At 38.9% G+C, this 22,084-nt stretch overlaps 1 protein-coding gene across 4 annotated transcripts in view; it reads left to right on the top strand.

The window, feature by feature from the left end:
- The window catches only part of LOC134531178 (apoptosis-resistant E3 ubiquitin protein ligase 1), a 404,465-nt gene that overhangs the window by 194,451 nt on the left and 187,930 nt on the right, over positions 1-22,084 (top strand). For all 4 annotated transcript variants that reach the window (XM_063366812.1, XM_063366811.1, XM_063366814.1 and 1 more), the window contains exons 3-4: positions 9,630-9,835; positions 20,235-20,434. In XM_063366812.1, coding sequence (XP_063222882.1) covers positions 9,630-9,835; positions 20,235-20,434 — 406 coding nt within the window. The remainder of the gene's footprint in view (positions 1-9,629; positions 9,836-20,234; positions 20,435-22,084) is intronic.

Raw genomic sequence — 22,084 nt, 5'->3', positions numbered from 1 at the left:
CCTTGCACTTTAACGGGACGTACCACACACGTATTCAAGTCTAATATATATTCGTGCACAAATGTTTAAGTCTCCAAATTTCTGAATTTCCGTCAAATCCCAATTGTGTAACACTTGTGGGCGGGGGCCAAATGCAAATTTACCAGCCGCCTCTTTACCTTGCAGGTGCCGGCGATCCGTAGTAAAAACACTCCCGTTTGTCTTCAACAACCGTAGTGCGCCAAGTCCAGGCCCAAGTAGTGGCGGGCCGCCTCTCCATGGCCCTATTTCATAAAACTTATTAGTCTCATAATTAGGAGTCAGGAGTCATAGAAGTAGCTGCTAATTATAAGTTTTGTTTCATAAAACTAGTAGTGTAAAAAAGTAGCTAGTAGTGTAGGACTCCTAATAATGAGTGATAAAATGAGTTCAAAATCAGGAGTGTTTCATAAACTTCAAACACAAATATATTGCACTGATTATTAGCACTGAAATTTATCAATCTTGGCTCTATAATAAATCATTTTAAGAGTCATCAATTTTTTAGAGAACAGCAGTGGTATCTGTTTGTGAAGTACAAAAATTTAACAAAGAAAATGGAATCTTCAGATTCTAGTGGAAGTGAAGATGATGATGTAATAGTAAGACGTCCGAGACATTTTCAAGAAAGGAAAACCTATATGTTGTTAGAGGAAACATATGAGTACAATGAACGTGTTAGGTTAACACGTGGTGTTTTTAATTATGTGCTCACAAGCATTGAACCTTTTTATTCCATCCAACAGCACGGAACCAGGCACTTCCACCTAAGCAACCACTGCAAATAGCACTTCACTGGCTTGGCAGTGGTGTGCAATACCACTGCATAGCAGACATGCACAATGTTTCTAAAGCTACTGTCTGTGGGGCAATTGGCATAGTCTTTGTCGTTTATTACTAAACCGATTGCTACTGCATAATCACGTATTTCTGTCCAACACAACTTCTTCACATCTTTTGTTAAAGTGCCAGAAAATGCACCAAACAGAACATCTTTATTCTGGAAAATTTTAATATTTCCTTTTTTTAAGTTCTCTTTTAGCCATTTTTACACAATGTTCAAAAATGTAAACATCAAAATATTACCCACCAACATCAGCTGACTATTAAACTAATAAAATTAGTGAACTATTTCAGCAGTCCTTCAACTTTGTTTATGAAACACAAATTTCTACACTAATAGCTACTTTTTATTTCACTACTATTTAGGAACTAATATTATTACTGTGTTTATGAAATAGGGCCCATAGCTCCAGGCGAGTGCTCGCGCCTCCGCGCGGAAGCGTCTCACGACATGTCTCCAGCCCCGCCGGCAGTCGACTCCCCATTCCCTCGTCCGGCAGTCGTGACGTCAGGTAGCCGCCGATGACACCGCGCGCAAAACAAACTGACTCACATCAAAACAAAAATATAATATAAAAGAACTACACACATATTTAAATAAAGTATGACTGGCTTAAATAAGAACAAGATAAATATCAGAACAATATTTAAAACACAAATAAAGAAAATATGAAAGAAATGATATAAAAAGGTGCAGTAAAACTGAGGCCCAGCAAGTGGCCTCAATATTTATGAATCCTATTCGATATATTTCGAAAATCGACTCATCCATAAGGACCTATTCTTAGATGATTTTAAATCTAAAATTAAGAAAAGCGGTACTTTTTTAGACCGTGGGTCTATTTTTCGTCATTAGCCGGAACGATAAGCTTTAAAATGAGGTGTAAATAATGGAATTTGATCAAGGAATAAGGAAGATCTCGCGGTCCGACAGAAAAACAGGCTAGAGAAATAATATATATAATATATAAGATAATGAATTCTTTGCTGATTTAATAACATAGGCTTTTAAAAACAATCAGAGCGTTAACATCTTTGTCCGACATGTGTTTCTAATTTTTGTAATAATGCCTACGGACAAGGAGAATATTTCCTTGTTTTCAACAGATGTCGGTTTTATTGTGTTAGATTTGGAAAGTAGTTTCAAACTTTCAGTACGTTTTCCGGTGGCTTCAAACAATTGAAACTCCTTTTTTAATGTTGCTCTTGATTGTTTTGTAAGAATTTCTGATACATTTTCTTCGATTTTTTGATTGCCTGTTCCATTTGACTTTGAAACGACTCGTATAATTCGTTGTGATCTGTAGAGCTACTAGCACTAGGTACGGCGTCCATTATTTCTAATTCTGGCGTTTGGATACGAGAGATATTTTCTAAAAGTCTGCAATACAGTTCTTTGCCAAAATCAATAAGTGAAGTTTTACTTAAATTTGAAGTAAGAAAATCCGTGTTTTGGGACTGTGAGCTGTGATAACCAGTGTGTAAATAATTTAACAAACATATAACTAGTTGTGGTCTTCTTTCTTCTAGGCGAGCTTTCAAAGTTTCGAAGAAACATTTCACAAGATTCTCATTTGTCGTTGTCAATTGAATGTTTTCAGAAACACGTCAGTTATTTCTTTGGCTGTGAGTAATGAAGAATTTTGTCTGCCTAAGGTTCTTACAACTATCTTGACTGGCTGCAATAAATCAACGATTGACTGCAAAAGAAGGAGATTGTCTTCATTCCATTTGTGTAACATGTTTAAATCAATCAACGCTTTCTTTACGAATTATTTGAGCTTCAGCAACGTTCTGCCATTACAGTGATGGAGTTCCATCTCGTCTTGACATCTAGTAACAAACTGAGTTCTTTCCCAAATTCAGATTTCACATATTTCTGTAATTGGCTGTTTTTCAGTGGACTCTTTCTAAACAATTAAACTAGGAATCGAGTTTAATCAAGCACTCTTTTTAATTTCACCAATTGGTTGTTCTTGTAATGGGCAGTTTGTTTCGTAGCTGGCATTTCTTCATCTTGCATTTCATCGTCACTATAATCAGTTTCAGTATCTTCGGAGGTAGAAGCTGCGGATGTGGCAGTAGTCTAGTTTTTTTTGAAAAAGTGTCTAAAATTCATAGATGTATTGTGTGGTTCAATCATAGTATTATCTCGCTCTGGCTATCCCTACCAAACTTCTTCACATTACGTTTGGACCATCGCTGGTGATGGCAACAATATATTTTTTTTTTTTTTTCAAAATCCAATTGAAATCTTTTCTATTTATCTTCGACTATTTGTCTGGTCTCTTCGGCGCCACATTTACCTCGTATATACACTAATCCTAAATTGAAAACTCCATTCACATTATGCAGACATCAATTAAAGTACCTCCGGTTTCGGACGCTGGTCCATTCGTCAAAGGAAAGGCAGAAAAGTGTACCAGAAGCGACAAAATCTTTAAAAGTCTGAATAATTTCTACTTTTTTCTTTTCATGGTAATTCAATATCATTTTCATGATATCAGTTTTGTACAGATTTCCTCTGTGTCTGCTCGTGTGATTTCCTTACTTGTCACACAACTCAACATGTCCCCACCAACAGTTTTTTCTTAACATGAATAATTTGCGGCGGTCACACTCCCTCCTAAAAGATATAATATATGTCCGATAATCACCTACTTTTGTTACAAAATGGGCAAGTCTTTGAATATCATACAAGTACGTCATCTATTCGCAGTTCAACTATATGTTGGTATTTTAGGTTTTTTTTTACATACTTTACTCAATAGCTCCTTGCTAAGGAAAAGCTGAGCGTAGTATGTAAATGGCTGAGCTGGGACTGGTTTTGGTTGAGGTGCCGAGGTGTGAACTGCCATCTTGGATGACCTTGAACTTGACCTTAGCTCGCCAGCCATTTTGGATCTGCTATCTTTAATTACGCCATTTTGAATTCTAGAATGTTATGCCTCTTTGTTTTCCGCCATTTTTTCTGGAACATTTTTGTCATTTTGAAATCGAATAGACCCCACTCTCTAATGTTGCGTTTGTTACGGCCGCCATGTTGAAAATCCGTAAAAATTGTGTTAAAAATTTTTAAATTTTTACAAAATTATTTCAGTATAATTTTGAGAACATTTAAATAAAACCCACTTATGACATGTAGTCCTCGTTTCAAACCCGGTGAGGGAAAAAAAATAATATTGCTTCTTCCTCCACAGAAGCCACTGGTAGACTGACCTCCCACACTAATGCCAAAGTAGATATTACTTGTCGGGATTTCTGTTGTTTCATGTTTATTTTAGTGGTTTATATTTTAAACTGTTTTATTTTGTACATTCTGTTGCAAACACCATGTAAATGTTCTCTATTTTTTACAATATTTTTATTGGAGTCAATCATTTTAATGGTTTCTATCGTACTGTTGTTGGGTTATATTGAATTTTCATGAGTTTCATTCGATTATTACATTATTGTTTTTATCTTATCGTAACGATTTATACATTACCTAATAATAAACTAAAACAAAACCAAAACGAATTTCTGTAAAACTACATAAAAATAAAATTCTTACTGAATCTATTTTAAAACCTTTTAAATATACAAAACATAGCAAAAACCAAGACAAATCACTAAAAACAATTCAAACAGCAAAACATAAAATACACAAACTAAACTCAGTATGGAAAACACTAAAAAAAAAGTGTTATGTTAAATACTTATACAAAAAACCTGTAGAATAATATGGAAAGTGTAAAAAATCTCAGACCCAAATAAAGAACATTACAACAGAAAACAGAAACAAACAAAATCCAATAGGGTCATTCCATGACAAATCAACCAGAAAATAATAATTTTTGGCATCACCATCTCCGAATTAAAAAAAACTTCGGGAATTAGCAGAAGGTGTGCAGAAAAGTGAATTAGCAAAGTTACAGCCCCCTGTGAATAATACTTTTTATACAGCAGGGTTGCCAACTTGTGGAAAAAGTGGAATTTTTGCTGCGCAAGGTCCAATAAAAATATTTGTAACTTCCTTTGTAGTTGAGTGAGAACCTTGATGTAGGGCTCAATAGAAAGCTAGAAAAGTTTACTTTGAGATAAAAATAAGTTTTAGGCGAATTTTAAAAGAAATTAGTTTCAAGGTCATGTTCATGTAACCTGTGACCTTGAAAATTTTGACAAGCGTATTTTTGAAAAATGTGAAAATATTATATGTTATGAAGTGCATTATTGGCTATAAGTGACAAGTTTCATTTTGGGATGGATCTGGGAACATAAGCTACATCTCAAATACTGACTAGGGATGCAGTGGAATTGAGCCACTTTTGCACCCAATGTTCTTAGAGAAAGTTCAGACAAGTGTATATAATCACGCCAGTCTCACAAAGCAAGGTCAGTCTTAGTGCAGCTTTGTCATTGACAACAGTGCTATACATTTAATGTGAATTTCTTAAGTTTAGCCGTATTGATAAATACTTTGCAACAATGGAAAATAAGTACATAAATACACAGTGCTGTAATCCGTTTAATATATATTCAGGGTCACAAAAGCAGCAGAAAACAGTTGATAAATGTTCTTCAGTGGATTATACAGAAACAACCACACCTGCAGACTGGACAGAAGGTATGTGATTCATGTCGGAAACAAATCTCATCAATAGCAAGTGCAAGTACTACACGGGAGGAAGAGTACAGTGAAGAGGAAAGCTCACCTGACAGTGATGAAGAGGAATCAAGCATGGATGTAGTGTTGCACACATTTAATAACAGTCTACCAAGTATAGGGGAATCACCCATAAAGAAAAGAAAAGTGAGAACAGCAAAATATGCAAGGAAAAAAGTAATGAAAATATCGTCTGCAATTCAAGAAAGAATATTTCAAATCCCTGTACCAGAAGTAGGACTATCACAGGAAAAAAGTTGTGATGAAAATATATTATAAAAATTGAAGGAAAAGTTTGAAGGGTGTACAGAAAGAAGTATGAAGGTGCAAATTTTGACTATTTTACCTTAGGATTGGAGTATTAGCAGAATACAGAAGGAATTCCCAGCAGAATGATGCCTGGTAAAAAGGACTTTGTAACTATTCGAATTGGCGATACCAAAGAACACAAACAAAAGAGGCTCCTACTAAACAATCTGAGAGAAGTATATGCCTTGTTCAAACAGGAGCATCCAAGTGTTAAAATTTGTTTCTCCAAATTTGCATCTCTACGGCCTAAATATGTGGTTTTGGCAGGATCTAGTGGGACACACACTGTATGTGTCTGTGTAAGACACCAAAATATGAAGTTGTTAATAGATGGCTGTAATTTGGCCAAACTCATGGAAAGAGAAAATCTGTTAACATATCACCACTATGTGGCTCAAATGATGTGTAATCCTCCCCAAATTAAATGTTTTTTTCCATGAGTGTGCAGAATGTCCAGGCCCTGATACATACGAAAATCACTGGAGACGACATTGGAGCAGAATTCAATTGAAACTGTAACATTCAAGCAGTGGGTTGCATCAAAAGTTTACACACTTGAAGTTCTTATGAAGTCATCTGATGATTTCATAGATTTTATCATTTCTAAATTTTTAATATTACAAACTCACTCTTTCATCGCATACCAGCAAGGGAACTACCTAAAGGATCTGAAAAAAAAAATAGATGTTGGTGAGGTAGCTGTATTTGACTTTACAGAAAATTATTCTTTCATTATGCAAGATGAAGTTCAGGGATTCCATTGGAACAATGCACATGCTACAGTTCATACATTTGCAATATACTACCGTGATGAGTCAACAGAGGAAATAATTTCTACCAACCTAACAATAATTTCTGATTGTCTCCAATATGATGTCATTGCAGTACATACTTTTCTTACACGTCTTATTCCATTTTTTAAAGAAAAAGTCACTTAATGTAAAATATATTACTTCTCTGATGGTTGTGCTGCTCAATAAAATAATAAAAGTAACTTCTCAACTTTTTATGTATCATGTAAATGATTTTGGAGTTGGAGCTAAGTGGCACTTTTTTGCCACCTCTCACGGCAAGAATACATGTGAGGGTCTAGGGGGAAAACTGAAGCGACTGGCAGCCAGGGCAAGTCTGCAACGTCCTTACACAGACCAAATTAAGACCCCACGTCAACTGTTTGAATGGGATGTAAGTAGTTTGCATAACATGAATTTTGCTTATGTCACTCAGGAAGAGGTAATGAATGAAAGAATGTGTTGTCTGAAAGATGTGCAAATGCTAAACCAATACCTGGAACTCAGAAGCGCCATGCCTTCCTGCCTGTTTCATCTGAGGAAATAATTGTGAAGAGATTTTCTAGTGAAACTGAAGGTGAAACTCATTACATGAATACAATTAAATGTACATTGTCTGTGAATGAAGTTAAAGGTTTTGTGACATGCATGTACGGAAGTGGGTGGTGGTTGGGATGTGTTCTGAAAGTAGAAGAAAGTTCTCATGAAGTTCTTATTAGTTTCCTGCATCCACAATGTCCCTCCCCATCTTATGTATATCCCCAGCATCCAGATGTTATGAAGATTTCAATTGAAGATGTGCTCACAACTGTAGATCCAAGAACAGCAACTGGAAGGACATACGTTTTAACAGCCTTTGACACAAAGACCTCGGAAAGCCAACTAAAGGAAAGGAAGCAACAGTAACCTTCAGTATTGGTAATGAGTAAATGAATCTTATATAGGAATTTATTCAGTGTTAAATCCACGAATGACTTAAAGCTACGCCATTTTTTTAATTGTGTTAATGCCTTACTAGAGTAGTTTAAGTGAACATGGCCTAATTCACAATTTTCTAGTGCTTGATCCCAGATCCACCCAAAAATGAAACTTATGTCGCTTATAGCCCATAATGCACTTCATAACATATAATTTTATCACATTTTTCAAAAATACACTTTTAACATTTTCAAGGTCACAGGTTACATGAACATGACCTTGAAACAAATTTCTTTTAAAATTCGTAAAACTTATGTTTATCTCAAAGTACATTTTTCTAGCTTTCTATTGAGCCCTACATCAAAGTTCTCACTCAACTACAAAGGAAGTTACAAATATTTTTATTGGACCTTGCGCGGCAAAAATTCCACTTTTTCCACAAGTTGGCAACCCTGCTGTATAAAAAGTATTATTCACAGGGGGCTGTAACTTTGAGAATTCACTTTCCTGCACCTGTACTGTTAAAGCCCTAAGCTTCATTGAATTCGGTCATGGTGATGTCAACAGGTGTGTGAAATGGCATGGAATGACCCAATAGTAAACATTATAAAACAACAGAGTGCTTTACAACAGACACTAACAAAAACAAACTCAATACAATTTAAAACACTAGAAACCAACAGAATGACTTACAAAAAATCTGTATACAATCGAAATAGTAGAACATAACACATAAAATAATGCCTTGCAACAGAAAAAAATAAAATGTAAAACTGTAGAAAAAATAGTAAACAATAGAATACTTTACAATGGAAACCAACATAAATCATCAGAAAAGAAAGGAAAAACTAGAAAAAAACATATTCCAGCAGAGTGGTTACAACAGAAACCAATTAAATACAACAGAATACAATGAAAAACACTAGAAAACAACAGACCCTAAACTATTAACTTGCCACAGAAAAACACAAAAAAAAAAACAGAGTATAATTAAAAATATTCTAAAACAACATGAATTAATTACAACAGAAACCACCCAAAACCAAAAGAAAACAATAGAAAACACTATAAAACAACATCCCCCAAAGTAACTTGCCACAGAAAACAACAAAACCCAACAGAATACAATAAACCCATTGGAAAACAGCAGAAACCAATAGAATGCCTTACAACAGAAACCAACAGACACAACTGAAATACATTCTGAATTACAACAGAAACGAACATGAAGTTGCCAATTACCGCATTGAATATAAGAGAAAATATTGTTTACTATTGTATTTCTGTTGGTTTCTGTTATATTCTGGTGTAAAGGTTTGGTAGGGCTAGCTGTACTTTAAGGTGGTCGCCTGGCTAGACCTCCAAAGGGAATGCAGATCTCCGGCTGTAAACACGCTATTTTCAAACCACTTGAGATTTCTTGATAGTGTGTCATTACGAATAGCATTGAAGAGCCATTACACTTGCCTATTCAAGTTTCGTTTCATGGTATGTATTTTCTGGACAATGAGAAAGGCTGAAACGGGTGTTATCATGTACGTTTTAAGGTAAGAAAAATTCTAAACACAGCACTGTAAAGTGTATAGCGAAGTGCAGGGAGCCTTTGTCTTTAATATTCCATCAAAAAATGATACGGTCACTGTTTATAGTCCCATAGATGCACGTTACCGACGAGAAGACTGCACACCAGTTCGGTGTCTAGCTCGTAGAGGCGAATGGGCGTGTGAAGAACGACCCAGTGCCGCCCTTAGGCCCATATTCTACAATGGCACGGAAACTGAGACGGATCATGTAAACGGAGACGGATCTCACGGAACAGAGTTTATACAATAGCACGCAGACGCAATAGCTCGGCAATGCTGAACTCTCTTCCATTTACGTTCCTCCGTGTGACCAGAAGCAGCCCGAGTACTTGGCTGCGGTGGTATCCGTGTTTATTTATGTTATAAATACGTTGAAAATAGTTTTAATTACAAGGACGTCTAGTGTTCTACCATCACTTTGGAAATTGTTCGTGTGCTATGATCTTGAAGCATAATTGAATTAATATTTCGCAGCCTTGAAGTGCAGTGTGACTGGTTGCCACTGTGGAAGCGGTCCCGCAGGCTGCTGCAGGTGGACGTGGCCTCGCTGGACGACGTGTACTGGCTGGAGGACTCGCGAGCGCGCGTCCTGCTGGGGAAGGACCTGGTATCGTGGGCCGCGGCCCGCCAGGCGCTGCCCACCTCCAAGGACGACCTGGCCCTGCTCAAGGCCGACCTCTGGAGCGCCGTCGTCAAGTCCACGCAGCACGAGGACGCCTGGACATGGGGTGAGTCCGGCGTCATTCGAGTCATTTCACCAATTTTTTCCGAGGTTGGGAAAGGAGAATTTTGAACAAAAGAAAAGGGGTGTGGCTGTGTCATGGACACTGCCGTGTGGCCGTGTGTTGTACACGAATACGTGTACGTAGCAGATAATATTTTCTATACAAAATATAAAATACGCTATTTTATGTATTTTATAATCATGTTCGAACACTAAGAAGTCCTTCGGGTTTTTCTTTTGTCGGCTTCAATGAGCGCAGAAACCATAGACGATCACACACATCACACTCATGTCCGAATGGATTGTTGACAAACGTCGTATAGTGAAACGTGCACTAGCTGCTGCCCAATGTGCCTTCATAATCGACGATCGTACACAATCGATGCCTACACAGTTCGGCGTCGATATAGACGCGATTTCATCATCCACTTGCATAATTTCAACCGCCCCAGCTACAGATGTACTGGCACCGTCGTTGATCCGCTCGGCCGCATTCATTCTTTTACGTTCCCGGCACTGCTTCACTCGGTCATGTGGTGTTTTATTGGTATCATTCGATTGCTTTTGGGAAGCCCTTTCCAACCGTATACGATCTCTGTAATTGGATTTGGTTTATTGATGCGTATAGGCCGACATATAAATTTGATTATATATTTTTATATTTTAAAACCATATATATTCACTGTAACTATTTTACACTAACGTTTTATATATGCAATCGATGGATTTTGACGAGAACTGACGATTGAAACTAAAACGAACGTCGTAGCTTCTCCGAGTCAAAAGTTATACTAAATGGAAATCTCGAAACGCAGCAAATGACCTCAAAATGGCGGCGTTTTTCCCTGCCCCGCGCGCGATGCGTCACAATCCTCACTTAGCGTAACGAATTCTTTGATCCTTTAGCTATCCAGTGGTGTAATTAAATTTTAGATGGAGATGATAGATACGTAGCTGCAACACGAAACTGTATTCCCCGATTTTGTTATCATTCGTTTTTTGAATTTCCTCCCACTATGGAAGCAATTTTAAAGACGTATTGACGTCAAAAATATGAACACGTGTATTCAAAACAAACTTACATAACTATTGACCCTAACAAACTCACACATGAGCCTACAGTACTATTCGTAGGCGACGTGGCTTCTGACACATTTGTAACAGCTCATCATGAATCACCCAAAATAACATACTGACTTCATTGAAATTTTGCAATTTTTTTTATTTGGGGGGTGGGGATATGTACCCCTTATTCCTCCCCAACCCCCTTGCTACCGCCACTGAATGAGGCGCACCGGTGGGAAACTCCCAGAAATGGCTGGAGTGAATCCGGGAAATAATTGAATACTCGAAATCAGGATGGATTGGCAGGGATCCGAACCCGGGAAATCAAAATATAAGTACAAGGTTTTAACGTTGGGCCAGAAGCACGCAGTCCACGAGTTCCTCCCTTTCTCGCGTTTCGCTGCTAACTCCCGGTGCCTCGGCTCGTCTTGGATCAGGTCCCCGCTGCACTGGCCTCCCGTGTTCGACAGGTCCCTGAACCTTGCTATTCCGTACCTTGTATAGTATAGTTGGTATGGTAGTTGTTGTTGCACGCATGAAACTATCACTTTCATCTTCTCGGCGTTTACAGATTGGAGTCAGCTAATATTTCACTGTATCAAATTATAAAATTTCAGAGGACATGATTTATGCCATGTCAGGCAAAAATTTGTTTAAATAAGTCTAAATTGATGTTATAGCAACAAATAAAAAAATGCAACGTATTTTGGGCCAATCTTTCTTAAAGTTACGTCGGAAGCTAGGTCCTGACAGATGATACACTCACCGCAGATAGGGGGAATATCTGGAAAAAAAATTCGTCATGACTTATGGTATTAAGGAGCTCACATAGTGAGGAATGTATTTTTGTTGGTGAGGCGTGATAATAAATGCTCAGCCATCTCGTCGTGCGTAGGCCAACTTCAAGAGTTGAGCAGTAACCATAGCATTATATGGCGCATACATATGGATAAAGTGGTAATGCAAGTCCTTTGAGTACTTTAAACATTCTGTACCGGGAGTTTCATGCCCAAAATTGTTTCTGAAAACACACATTTCAGCCATTTTCACTCTCATAAAAATACAATTTAAAAAAATTAATGCGGCAACAGAACTACTCACCCGCCCTCATAATATTTTTTAATGCAGACACCACTCAGACCTCTCTCAGTCCTCGCTTATTCGCCCTACTTTTACTAAGTCCGAAACCAGTGTAAATTACCACTGTTTCCTCGACTTATCTTCATTCAGAAATCATTATAAGTCGCAGCTGATGCTCGTACGAAAAGTCCAGAAATCTGTACGTAAATAAGCATAGTAGAGGACTTAGAAATGTCCGAATTATAGGTCCAAGAGGCGGCGATCGTGACTCCTTAACGCAGATGTCTCTTTCTTCGGTGATCAGAAGTCCCCCATTCAGCTTCTGCCTCTCTCTCGCCGAATCGGGGACATTTATACCCCCAGAACTCCCTTCGACAAGTTGCGAGAATAGTCCAAACTAATCAAGTGGCTTTAAGCCTGCCCCACACGACACCCATTTCCTTAGCAGTTTTCATGTAATTTTTATGCTAGCGCGCCTGCTCACGTGTGGGTAACATTTCAGCACCCTTCCAAGGGGTCTGGCTCTGGGTATAAAAGTTTTCATAACCGAAGTCTTAGCCAAAACCGTAATAGAACGTGTTCTATTTTTCTGCTATACCCACGAGCTGGAGCCGTAAAGATGGCGGACCCACGTGTTGCAATATAACCCCGTATATAGTCTGTATTGTCAACATTAAGGGACGTTTAAAATGTAATGGTATGCCAAATGAAACTTTATAATAATAAAACTACTATGGAATATATTTGTTAAGCTGAAATTGCCACAGAAAGAAGTAATCGGAAATTTTAAAATACGTTATGAAAATATGTTGCATTCTATATTACCCAATATCTCCTAACACATTCTTAGAAGTTGCGGTAGCGTAGTGGCTAAGGGCACGATGGCAGCGGTAGAAGGGTGATTTTGAATGTGGTTCGAATTCTCATCAGTCCAATTTTTTTTATTTTTTTTTAAATAACAGATAATTAAATTGTACACACTGTGCTTTCTGCAAATATAAATTATTAGAATTAATTTATGATATAATATTATTAACTACATTTAAGTGTCTCAGTCCATTGATTTTATTTTTACTTTTAAAAAAGTAAAGTAAAATCACATGTTCACAAATAATTTAAACCAAAAGTTAATTTTATAATTAAAACGCCAACGTTTATTAAGAAACGAGTGTCCATAAATTAACAATGAATAAACTGATACTTCATAGCGACACACCTGTGAGGGTAAAAAAAAACATGCAAAATGTTTTTCTTCACCTAAGATTTAAATTTATTACGCGGTATGTGCGGGTTTATTTGTCTCACTGGGTTACAAAAAATATTAGTTACAATTCCTCTAATTATGTAGTTAAATATATAAGTAATCAATAAATCTTATATATAACATATATGAATCGGTAACATTTTTTTACTATTACAATGAAATTAGCTTGATTAACTGTATAATTAAATTAAAATTAGAATTTAAACCGTACATAAACTACATTTAGCAAACCCAATGTCCCTTGTATCATTTAAATTTATATATGTTTAGATTTTGAAATTAACCTACAACTTAAAAATATATTTGTAATTCCAAAATTGCTCTTAATTTGTTTTTAAATACTAAACCAATTTTGTTATTTATTTGCAAATGAAAAATATAAGATAAAATATCAAATAATATTTCCGCAAGTTACATAATTTTTAACACAAACAGGTGTAACTTTCACTTTTTTTTTTTTCAGAATTTCGATAAGTTTACTACGACAGGTTTATCCTCCCCTGATATGTTTGCTTTGGTCGGCAACTGCGTTGGCTGGTTTTCTGTTAGCATTCTAGGTATCGTGTGTATGGAGTTAAGAAATATTTCTGCGGTTCTGCTATACAAATTTTTATGAAAATTTTTATACCCATGGGTATAACAGAAGTTATAGCAGAAAATGGGCATCGTGTGGGGTGGGCTTAAGAGAACATGGCAGCACTTCAGTTTTTTTTTTCTAACCTAACTAAAACTTAGTGTATTTTGGAGGGGTCCGGGTTAGGGAGGGACCTAGGTGCGTCTCAGGCCGAAGCCTATACGCCTAGTCATGCTGGGATTAGCCATGCAAGGAGAGGGTCGCATGCATCATGTGCTAGGAGGGGATTGGTCAGCCATGGCAGCGATTGGCGCCATGACTAACTCCCCTCACTCTTAAATCTAGACTATAACTAGAGATAGGTTGGGCCCAGGTAAAACCTGCATAGACACAGGGAAAACCCTGGGCACATTCATGCGGGATGCAAATTGGCATGCATTACGTGTAGGAATTTACAGGAGACAGAGGATGGTCTGGATGAAGTGTTCACTTCAGTTTCCGCTTGCGGATTTTTTTTTTTTCCTAACCTAACTAAAACTAAGTGTATTTTGGAGGGGTCCGGGTTAGGGAGGGACCTAGGTGCGTCTCAGGCCGAAGCCTATACGCCTAGTCATGCTGGGATTAGCCATGCAGGGAGAGGGTCGCATGCATCATGTGCTAGGAGGGGATTGGCCAGCCATGGCAGCGATTGGCGCCATGACTAACTCCCCTCACTCTTAAATCTAGACTATAACTAGAGATAGGTTGGGCCCAGGTAAAACCTGCATAGACACAGGGAAAACCCTGGGCACATTCATGCGGGATGCAAATTGGCATGCATTACGTGTAGGAGTTTACAGGAGACAGAGGATGGTCTGGATGAAGTGTTGGACAGAGTAGAAAAGAGTCTACCATGCGGGGGTTGGGAACTTGGACTCGTAGTCCGCTTTGCTTTTTATCCAGGACTGGATTTAGTGACCAGGGACGCAAGCGCCCCTGGTGGTGAGTGGTTGCACTGACCACTCACTCCGCCGCCAGTCAGCACCTAAAAAACTAAGAAACTAAAACAGAAAAAAGATAAATGACTTACAAACTAGGCATTTCGTTACGAAATATGCAAACACCCAACTCAGGGATGGACGTGCAGTGCTTAAGATAAAACTAAAATAAGAACTAAAAATATATATATATTTTTTAATTTTTTTTAATTTTTTTTTAATTTTTTTTTAGATTTTTTATTATTATTTTAGAAATATATATTTTTGATGACTATTACTTAGTATCTAGGACTTATTACTAATTTAAAAATCTCTAATATCTATTACTATACTACTAGTTAAATATAGAGGAACTGTCGGTGTATACAGTTACCCTCAGCTTGCGGGCCATTCCGTGGCCGGCCGATCCCACCCGAACCCCGCCGAAGTTTTTCCCGCGCGCCAGACGACTGGAGCCCGCGTGCATCACAACCAAGTTGTACGGTGACAACCAAGTTGTACGGTGACAACCAAGTTGTACGGTGACAACCTTATTGAGCTGAGTCAACATTTTAGATTTTACAGTTTAAATTAAATTATGGCGTCGACTATATGTATGCTAACAATTATTTGTGTTTATTGACGAACACTGCGTTATCTGTCTCTTCATTTCAATGTTAACAAAAGGTTTTCAAAATTGTAACGCCAGCATTTTAAAGAGTTTATAAGTGGTCATTATTTTTATGACTATAAATTATAACATAATGTATAAAATAATTGTTGAAATGTTTTACTTTGACACACCAATACGCTCAGTACATCTCTTTATGTTTTCAAATGTATGTACGGTATATGTATATATGTGTGTGTATGTATATACATGGATAATCACGCAGGTTCGCCACCTTTTCGAGATTTCTGAGACTTCTACAGGTGGCAGCTTCGTGGTTTCACATTTCCGTTTCAATATAGGTACTCAGTTCCATTTACGAAATCACTGCTACCAAATGCTGTATACAGGTGTTTACACATCAAAAATTGTTTAATGTATTGAATTGATAACTAAAAAATTTGAATTAACCAAATTAATTTACATTTGAATAACTGTGTTAACAAAATCCTGGTAGATGTCACGGGATAATCATTTGGTAGTTAATATAGTCATTTACCAACATAACATATGTCGGATACATGGTGAAATTTTATGGGCTAAAATTAACTGAAATATTTCAATTGCCGATCCATTTGGCACAGGTCGTGCTCACAGTCGTGTGCATGGCCTTCTATGCTGTTGCGAGTCCAACATATCCCTCTCACCCGTCTCTTTCTCCTCCCCCCCCCCCCTCATACCTTTAACTGCACCAAGCAGTGTGGTCAACCTGAAGGATCGCAGACAAGCCCAAACACCAACAGGAAAACACCACCAGAAACATTGAATAATTAGATGGATATTGATATAACAACTATTTACAAAAACCAACCACAGCATATTTACAAATATAAATAATAATATTACAAAAAAACACAACAACATGTGAGGAAGTTTTTCAGTACTCGCCGGAGATATGTAGCATCTAACCTCGGTAACAAGCAAATTGATATGTTCTCATGTTGCAAATACACTTAGAATACTAAACTCGGGCAAAATATTTAACGTAGAATTTTTTAAACTAATGCAGATGGTGATAAATAGATATGCAAAATGTGTTTTCAACTACTTTTATGGACGCGAATCAGTCGTAGTTTCTGCACCCGCCGCTAGAACTCATTGCCAGAGCATCTACGTCGACTATTGAATCATTCAATTAGCAGAGCAAAATTTTAAACTGTTTAATGAAATGGCTCCGATAAAAGTGAATAATACTTTTAAAAAATTTAAGCTAAATTCCGGCCTTGTACCTGATTTTCGTCAAGGAATTTTATTAAAATATTCCCCATCTTGTTAAAAGTCACTAATACTGTTACGAACGCGGGAGACAAGGACACGACGCGCGCCAGATACACGGGCGCCTGGCGGGCTCGCAGGCCATTGACGTTACGCGCGCATTCCTCCGGGATTAGAGCAGCATTCCTTAGGGATTAGAGCGGCCCGGCCTCGCCAATTCCCCCCCCCCCCTCCCCACCTTTTCACCGCCCCCGCGTCACCCTTCCCTGGCGCTGTTATCTATCGCCTAGCGGCCTAGAAATCCCGCGGGCTTACAGAGGCGCCGCGTGGAGTGGCGTGAATAAGCGCCGTTATTCTGGATGATTCGAGCATCGGGTCTACTCGGTATGACGTGACACGTCACAACCACTCCAGTCGGTTCCAGAATGACTGCCAAGGGTATAAAAGTAGCGACGCTGGCCTCCGCGGGAGTTCCGAGAGTTCGTACCGGCGAGGAGGACGAGACCCCCCTTTGCGAGCGACGCGACTTGGAGCGACGGGACCGTGCGAGTGCGACTGAGTGATGCGAGGCTGTGTGTGTGGACAGGTGCAAGGTAACGGGCGAACTACTGTTAAGCCTAGCTCCAGTGAGGAGTATCAACTGTGGACTTGACAGATAATTAGTGATTTGTGAATATACATGAAGTGTATTGATTTAATTAATGATGTAAATATTAGTAGTATATAAAAACGTATAAAAATAATTGGGCTACCTTACAGACCCATTTCCCCCACTTGTTACAACACTATAAAGTTTCCCTTTTGCCTTTATAAACGTGTTTGGCGCAATCCGCCAAAGATGGCAGCACCGTGGTTACACATCTTCGTTCCATGTGACTTCCGTTCCATTCACGAAAAATACTTCTACCAAAATCTGTATACTGAGAGCTAAGAAGTTGTTACCCCCGGGTTGGGGAAACAAGGGAGTTAGAGCGACACAAGAAAACTGTGTTGTAAAAGTAGCAAGTTTTATTAACATGAAATAACGCAAGATAACAATAAACATGTTAATACGATACACTCAAGTTATCTTCGAATATTAATATTCGATCTTGGACTTGTCCCGCTTGAATACACCAGCTGCCTGCCAACACAAAAATTAACACATACCTATGTCAACAATTACCATGATACAAAAAATGGCGGCATATTTAATTATTACCAAAACTTGGGGATCTTTTTGAAGTTCTAAAGCTCGCTTTACTCTATGAAACAATAGCGAGTCACAAAGTACGTTTATATATATAGGGCAAATTACAAGAGAATATTATGTCTTAAGTGGTTTTACAGAATATTATTATGCGTTGAAAAGTCTCAAGTTCAAGGCTGCCTTGTGGCTGACAATAGTATTTACATGCAGCAGACCCCTGGTGGTAGCGGGTCCAACACGGCCGGACACTCGGGTCTGCTGTCCCGGGGGTCGCTCGCCGAGTGGCCACTGCTGGTCGCGCTCCGGCCATCCAGCGCCCTGCTTCCCTTGCGACGCCGTGGATGGACTTGTCCCGGGACTTGGAGTTCCCTTGACGACTGCGAAGAGTCGCGAAGGACAGGCCACGAGGCCCACGAATCCCCCGAGCTGGGCTGTCGCGATGTCCGCACCTGGCACACTCACTCCAGTGTCTCGTAACTTCTGAGTGAACACTCCTATTGCGAGTGTCAATACTGGTGTACACAAGCCACACACTGCCTGTTTGCCTGCCTCTGTCTGACCACACTGTCACCTGTATGCACTTGCCCGTACCGTTGCCCGCTCTTATTGTCCGATTGTCAAAGTGCCCTCCTCAACAACTTTTCCAACGAATCTGTCGGTCGCCACACTACTCGTTGTTGAATACCTTTGGCACGTAGTCGCTGACCGTCTCGTAGCGCTTCGGCGTAGCTCCTTGCGAATCGGGCTAAGTCTGACTGACGACGAAAAATAGACTAAGTCCAGCTTACCTTTCGCAGAGGCTAAGTCCCATACCGGAGTTCGGTATTCGTGCGGGCAGAGTGGTCGAGGCAGGGCGGCGGCAGGTCCTGTTGCTCCCGCTGGTCGCCGACGTGCTGGGGTTTATATAGCGCTCGGGCAGCCTTCCCCTGTGTTCTCCGACCATCCAGCACCTGGTGGTTACTCCTGCTTCAGTCTGGAGGGTCAGAGGGAAGGGCGGACCTCTCCCCAGTCACGTGGTTACCCCCTCCACTGCGCGGCTCTGGGCGGTGCGCTCCAAGTAGAGAGCCTGTGGGGACGGACACCCGCTACACAGGCAAGAAGCGCGGGTGGCAGTTACTTCTGGTGCAAGTCCTGTTCGTTGTGGGATGCGTAGCTACCAAAACAATGTTATACATAAAAAATGCATTATTAAAAATATTGTATGGTAATATAATACATTATATCTAATTTTCAATATATATTATAATATAATATATCATATATCATTGTGATATCAGGGTAATGGCCCCCCAGTCATCTGCACCACGAAGGTTGGCAAGTGCAGGATATGTGTGCTGCCAACTGTTAGAAAGAAATTTTATTTGGTGCTTGTTGGTCGTGATTGCTGAGGCATCTTGCTGATGTGGTGAGGGTTGACCCCAGGCATCACTTCATCTATGGGCACATAGTTGCCACCCTATAGTGGTAGGAGTCCACTGTACGCGTGGCGGTTACGCTGTCACAGTGACTTCATTTCAACTTCTTTGTGCGTCCTAAAATTGCGATAAGTTATGCTATTAGATCCTTTAAGCATGTTAAGAGAACTATAGTTTACTGTATTTGGAAAACACTACTGCACTTAATGTTATTAAAACAGTAGCAATATGTATCCAGATAGGGCTCAAAAGTATTAAGAATAGAATTTAAAAATATAATTGAATAGAAAGTCTCTTGATTAATGTTTGTATATACTAATATAGAAAATCATTATAATAATAACTATAACGAAAGTGTTCTATCATTGGGTGGTTGTGATGACGTTACATAGTAGTATCACCTGTTTTTACGAGGACAGTTTATTCCAGTTTTGGTTTGTTAAAAATGTAATTATTTGAAAAAATAATAATAATAGTTAAAAACAGGTTTCCCTAGCACAGTGTTTGGCCCACAAGGTCGCTTCAATTCTGATTCGAATACATTAAGTGTTATCAAATAATTGAATCTCCTTTATATTCATTTATTTGCCAAGTAAAAATATGTTATTTAATGTCCATGTAGTGATATCAGTAGCGGTCCTGTAAGGGTAAGATGCGGGTAATTTCCCCCCCCCCCTTCCCGTGCAAACACTTTACACCTACAATTAAGAATAACTGGAGGTATAAAATGACTTTCAAAAAAGTAAGAAATGTATGAAATAGCTATTATTTTTCAAAATTTCACACACACTATTTAACTGAGAGGCATTTCATACATATCTCCCTCACACTTAAAAAAAAAAACACCTCTGCTTATCAGTTCCCCTTCCCTCAAAATTGAATCATTGTCCACCCCTGAGTGACATAAGTTTATAATTGAAACTGGTGATCTTGCGAGCTGCAGTGTGAAGGAGCAAGGGGGACTGTGTGCCGCAGGCGGCATGCTGGTGGTGTCAGTGAGCGTGGCGGGCCTGGTCACGTTGGCAGCCATGACCCAGCCCGCGCTCGCCCCGGAGGCCAAGCACACCCTGCTGCAGTATGTGACCGGCAAGTACCTGCTGCCGGGCAACTGCAAGGTCGGCTTCGAGTGGGACGACCCCCAGGTGGTGGGGGGCACCATGACCTTCACCGTCAAGGTAGCACCGCCCCCGTCTCGGCCCCTCCACAACATATTAGTACAAGTGATACTAACTATTTACTTACGGAAGTTTGTCCCGTTCCAAGTCCTCTCTAACTCATTTTTCTTAGGGACGTTATGAATGGTACCTATAACTTTCACACACACACACACCTACACACACACACACACACACATATATAAATACGTTTTAGAGTTATAAGCTGCAAAAGTTACATTTTAAACATATACGGAGAATACCGATAAGGAGAATTAAATGTTTTCCTAAATCCTTTTTGGGTTTAATGGTGCTGCTACCAGCTAATGCATGATATTGATTGAAATCCTTAAAAAAAATGTAAATTTACCTAGCATTTAAAAATTCTGGAAGTTGTGATTTTTTGAATTATAACCAATTATAAACGTCTCCAATTTCAATGGTGTTTTAAGTAAATATGAAATAATGACTTGTAACAGGTCAAACCTCCTTATATGTATTAATCATAAGGCTCTTTAAGTGACTTCCTGCATGCCTCCCATGTAGGGTTCTGGGTCCTAGTTAGCTAGAGACCCGCAAGTTACCAACATACTTCAAAATGCCATAGAATGTCTGTCATGTGTAATATTTTCAAACAACTTGACTTCTAAATGCATCAACAATTGGGACCTAAAGAACCGTTAGTCGATTGGCTAGTAACGAGACTGACCTTAAAGTGTTCAATTCAAACGACCTGAGGTTATGGTAATAAAGATATTCATATTCTGCCCATCTGTGTAAATTTGAATTTAAATTTTGACTTTAACTGAAAATGGAAAGGTGGGAAGTATTGCACTCTAACCATCTCAGATAGCTCAAAACATTCGGCCTGGAGTGAACACGCATGTTTCATGGACAAATAAATGTTACTGGAGATGACTGGTTACTGGAATAATGTCTCTCAGACACTTCAATGCAATTGTATTAATTCTCGAAGAAAATTTACAGTCCTCGTGGCGGCCATCTTCCGACCACGAAAACAAGTACATGTACCATAGTGTATACAAATTTTCGCACGTAACCTCTTCACAGACTCCAAAAACCAACACCTCAACGGTTCGCAGGTACCGAAGGATGAGTATTAAAAGATAGTTCGTAATTATGCCCCGTGGTTGCAAAAGAACTCACGGTACTACAAGCCGAAGAACCCAGTCCTTCGGAACAAAGTTCACACTATCCTTATGGGCTAATACCGACGACTGTGGTCAAAATATTCTGGTTGAAAGTTCGAAACGATAAAAAAGATTGATTTTGTACAGCAGCGCTCGGACCACAGCCGCAAAATTCTCTGTAACTCACATGTATCTGTTATATGTGAGCCACCGCCCGACACACGACCTCCCGGTACCTCGTTCAGACGCTGACTGCCTGCAACTCAGTGCTGCCAGATGAAATTTTAAAATATCAGTAGAAAAATTCAGTAGATCTGGAAAAAATTCAGTAGATTTTTCACAACACGCAAAACAACACTAATATTGCGTCAAAAAGTGTTAAGCAATTGTAATTTTAGCATAAAATATTTATATCCGTTATCTACAGCTTTCTATCAGTTTATCCTTGAAAAAACAACATGCTATAATATAATGTGAAAAAATTGTACCATAACAATAACATCTATTTTCTACTCATTTC

This window comes from Bacillus rossius, chromosome 3 (genome assembly GCF_032445375.1).
Source record: "Bacillus rossius redtenbacheri isolate Brsri chromosome 3, Brsri_v3, whole genome shotgun sequence".
In the NCBI taxonomy this organism is placed as follows: domain Eukaryota; kingdom Metazoa; phylum Arthropoda; class Insecta; order Phasmatodea; family Bacillidae; genus Bacillus; species Bacillus rossius.
The sequence above is the reverse complement of the archived record's forward strand: the minus strand, read 5'-3'. Positions and strand labels throughout refer to the sequence as shown.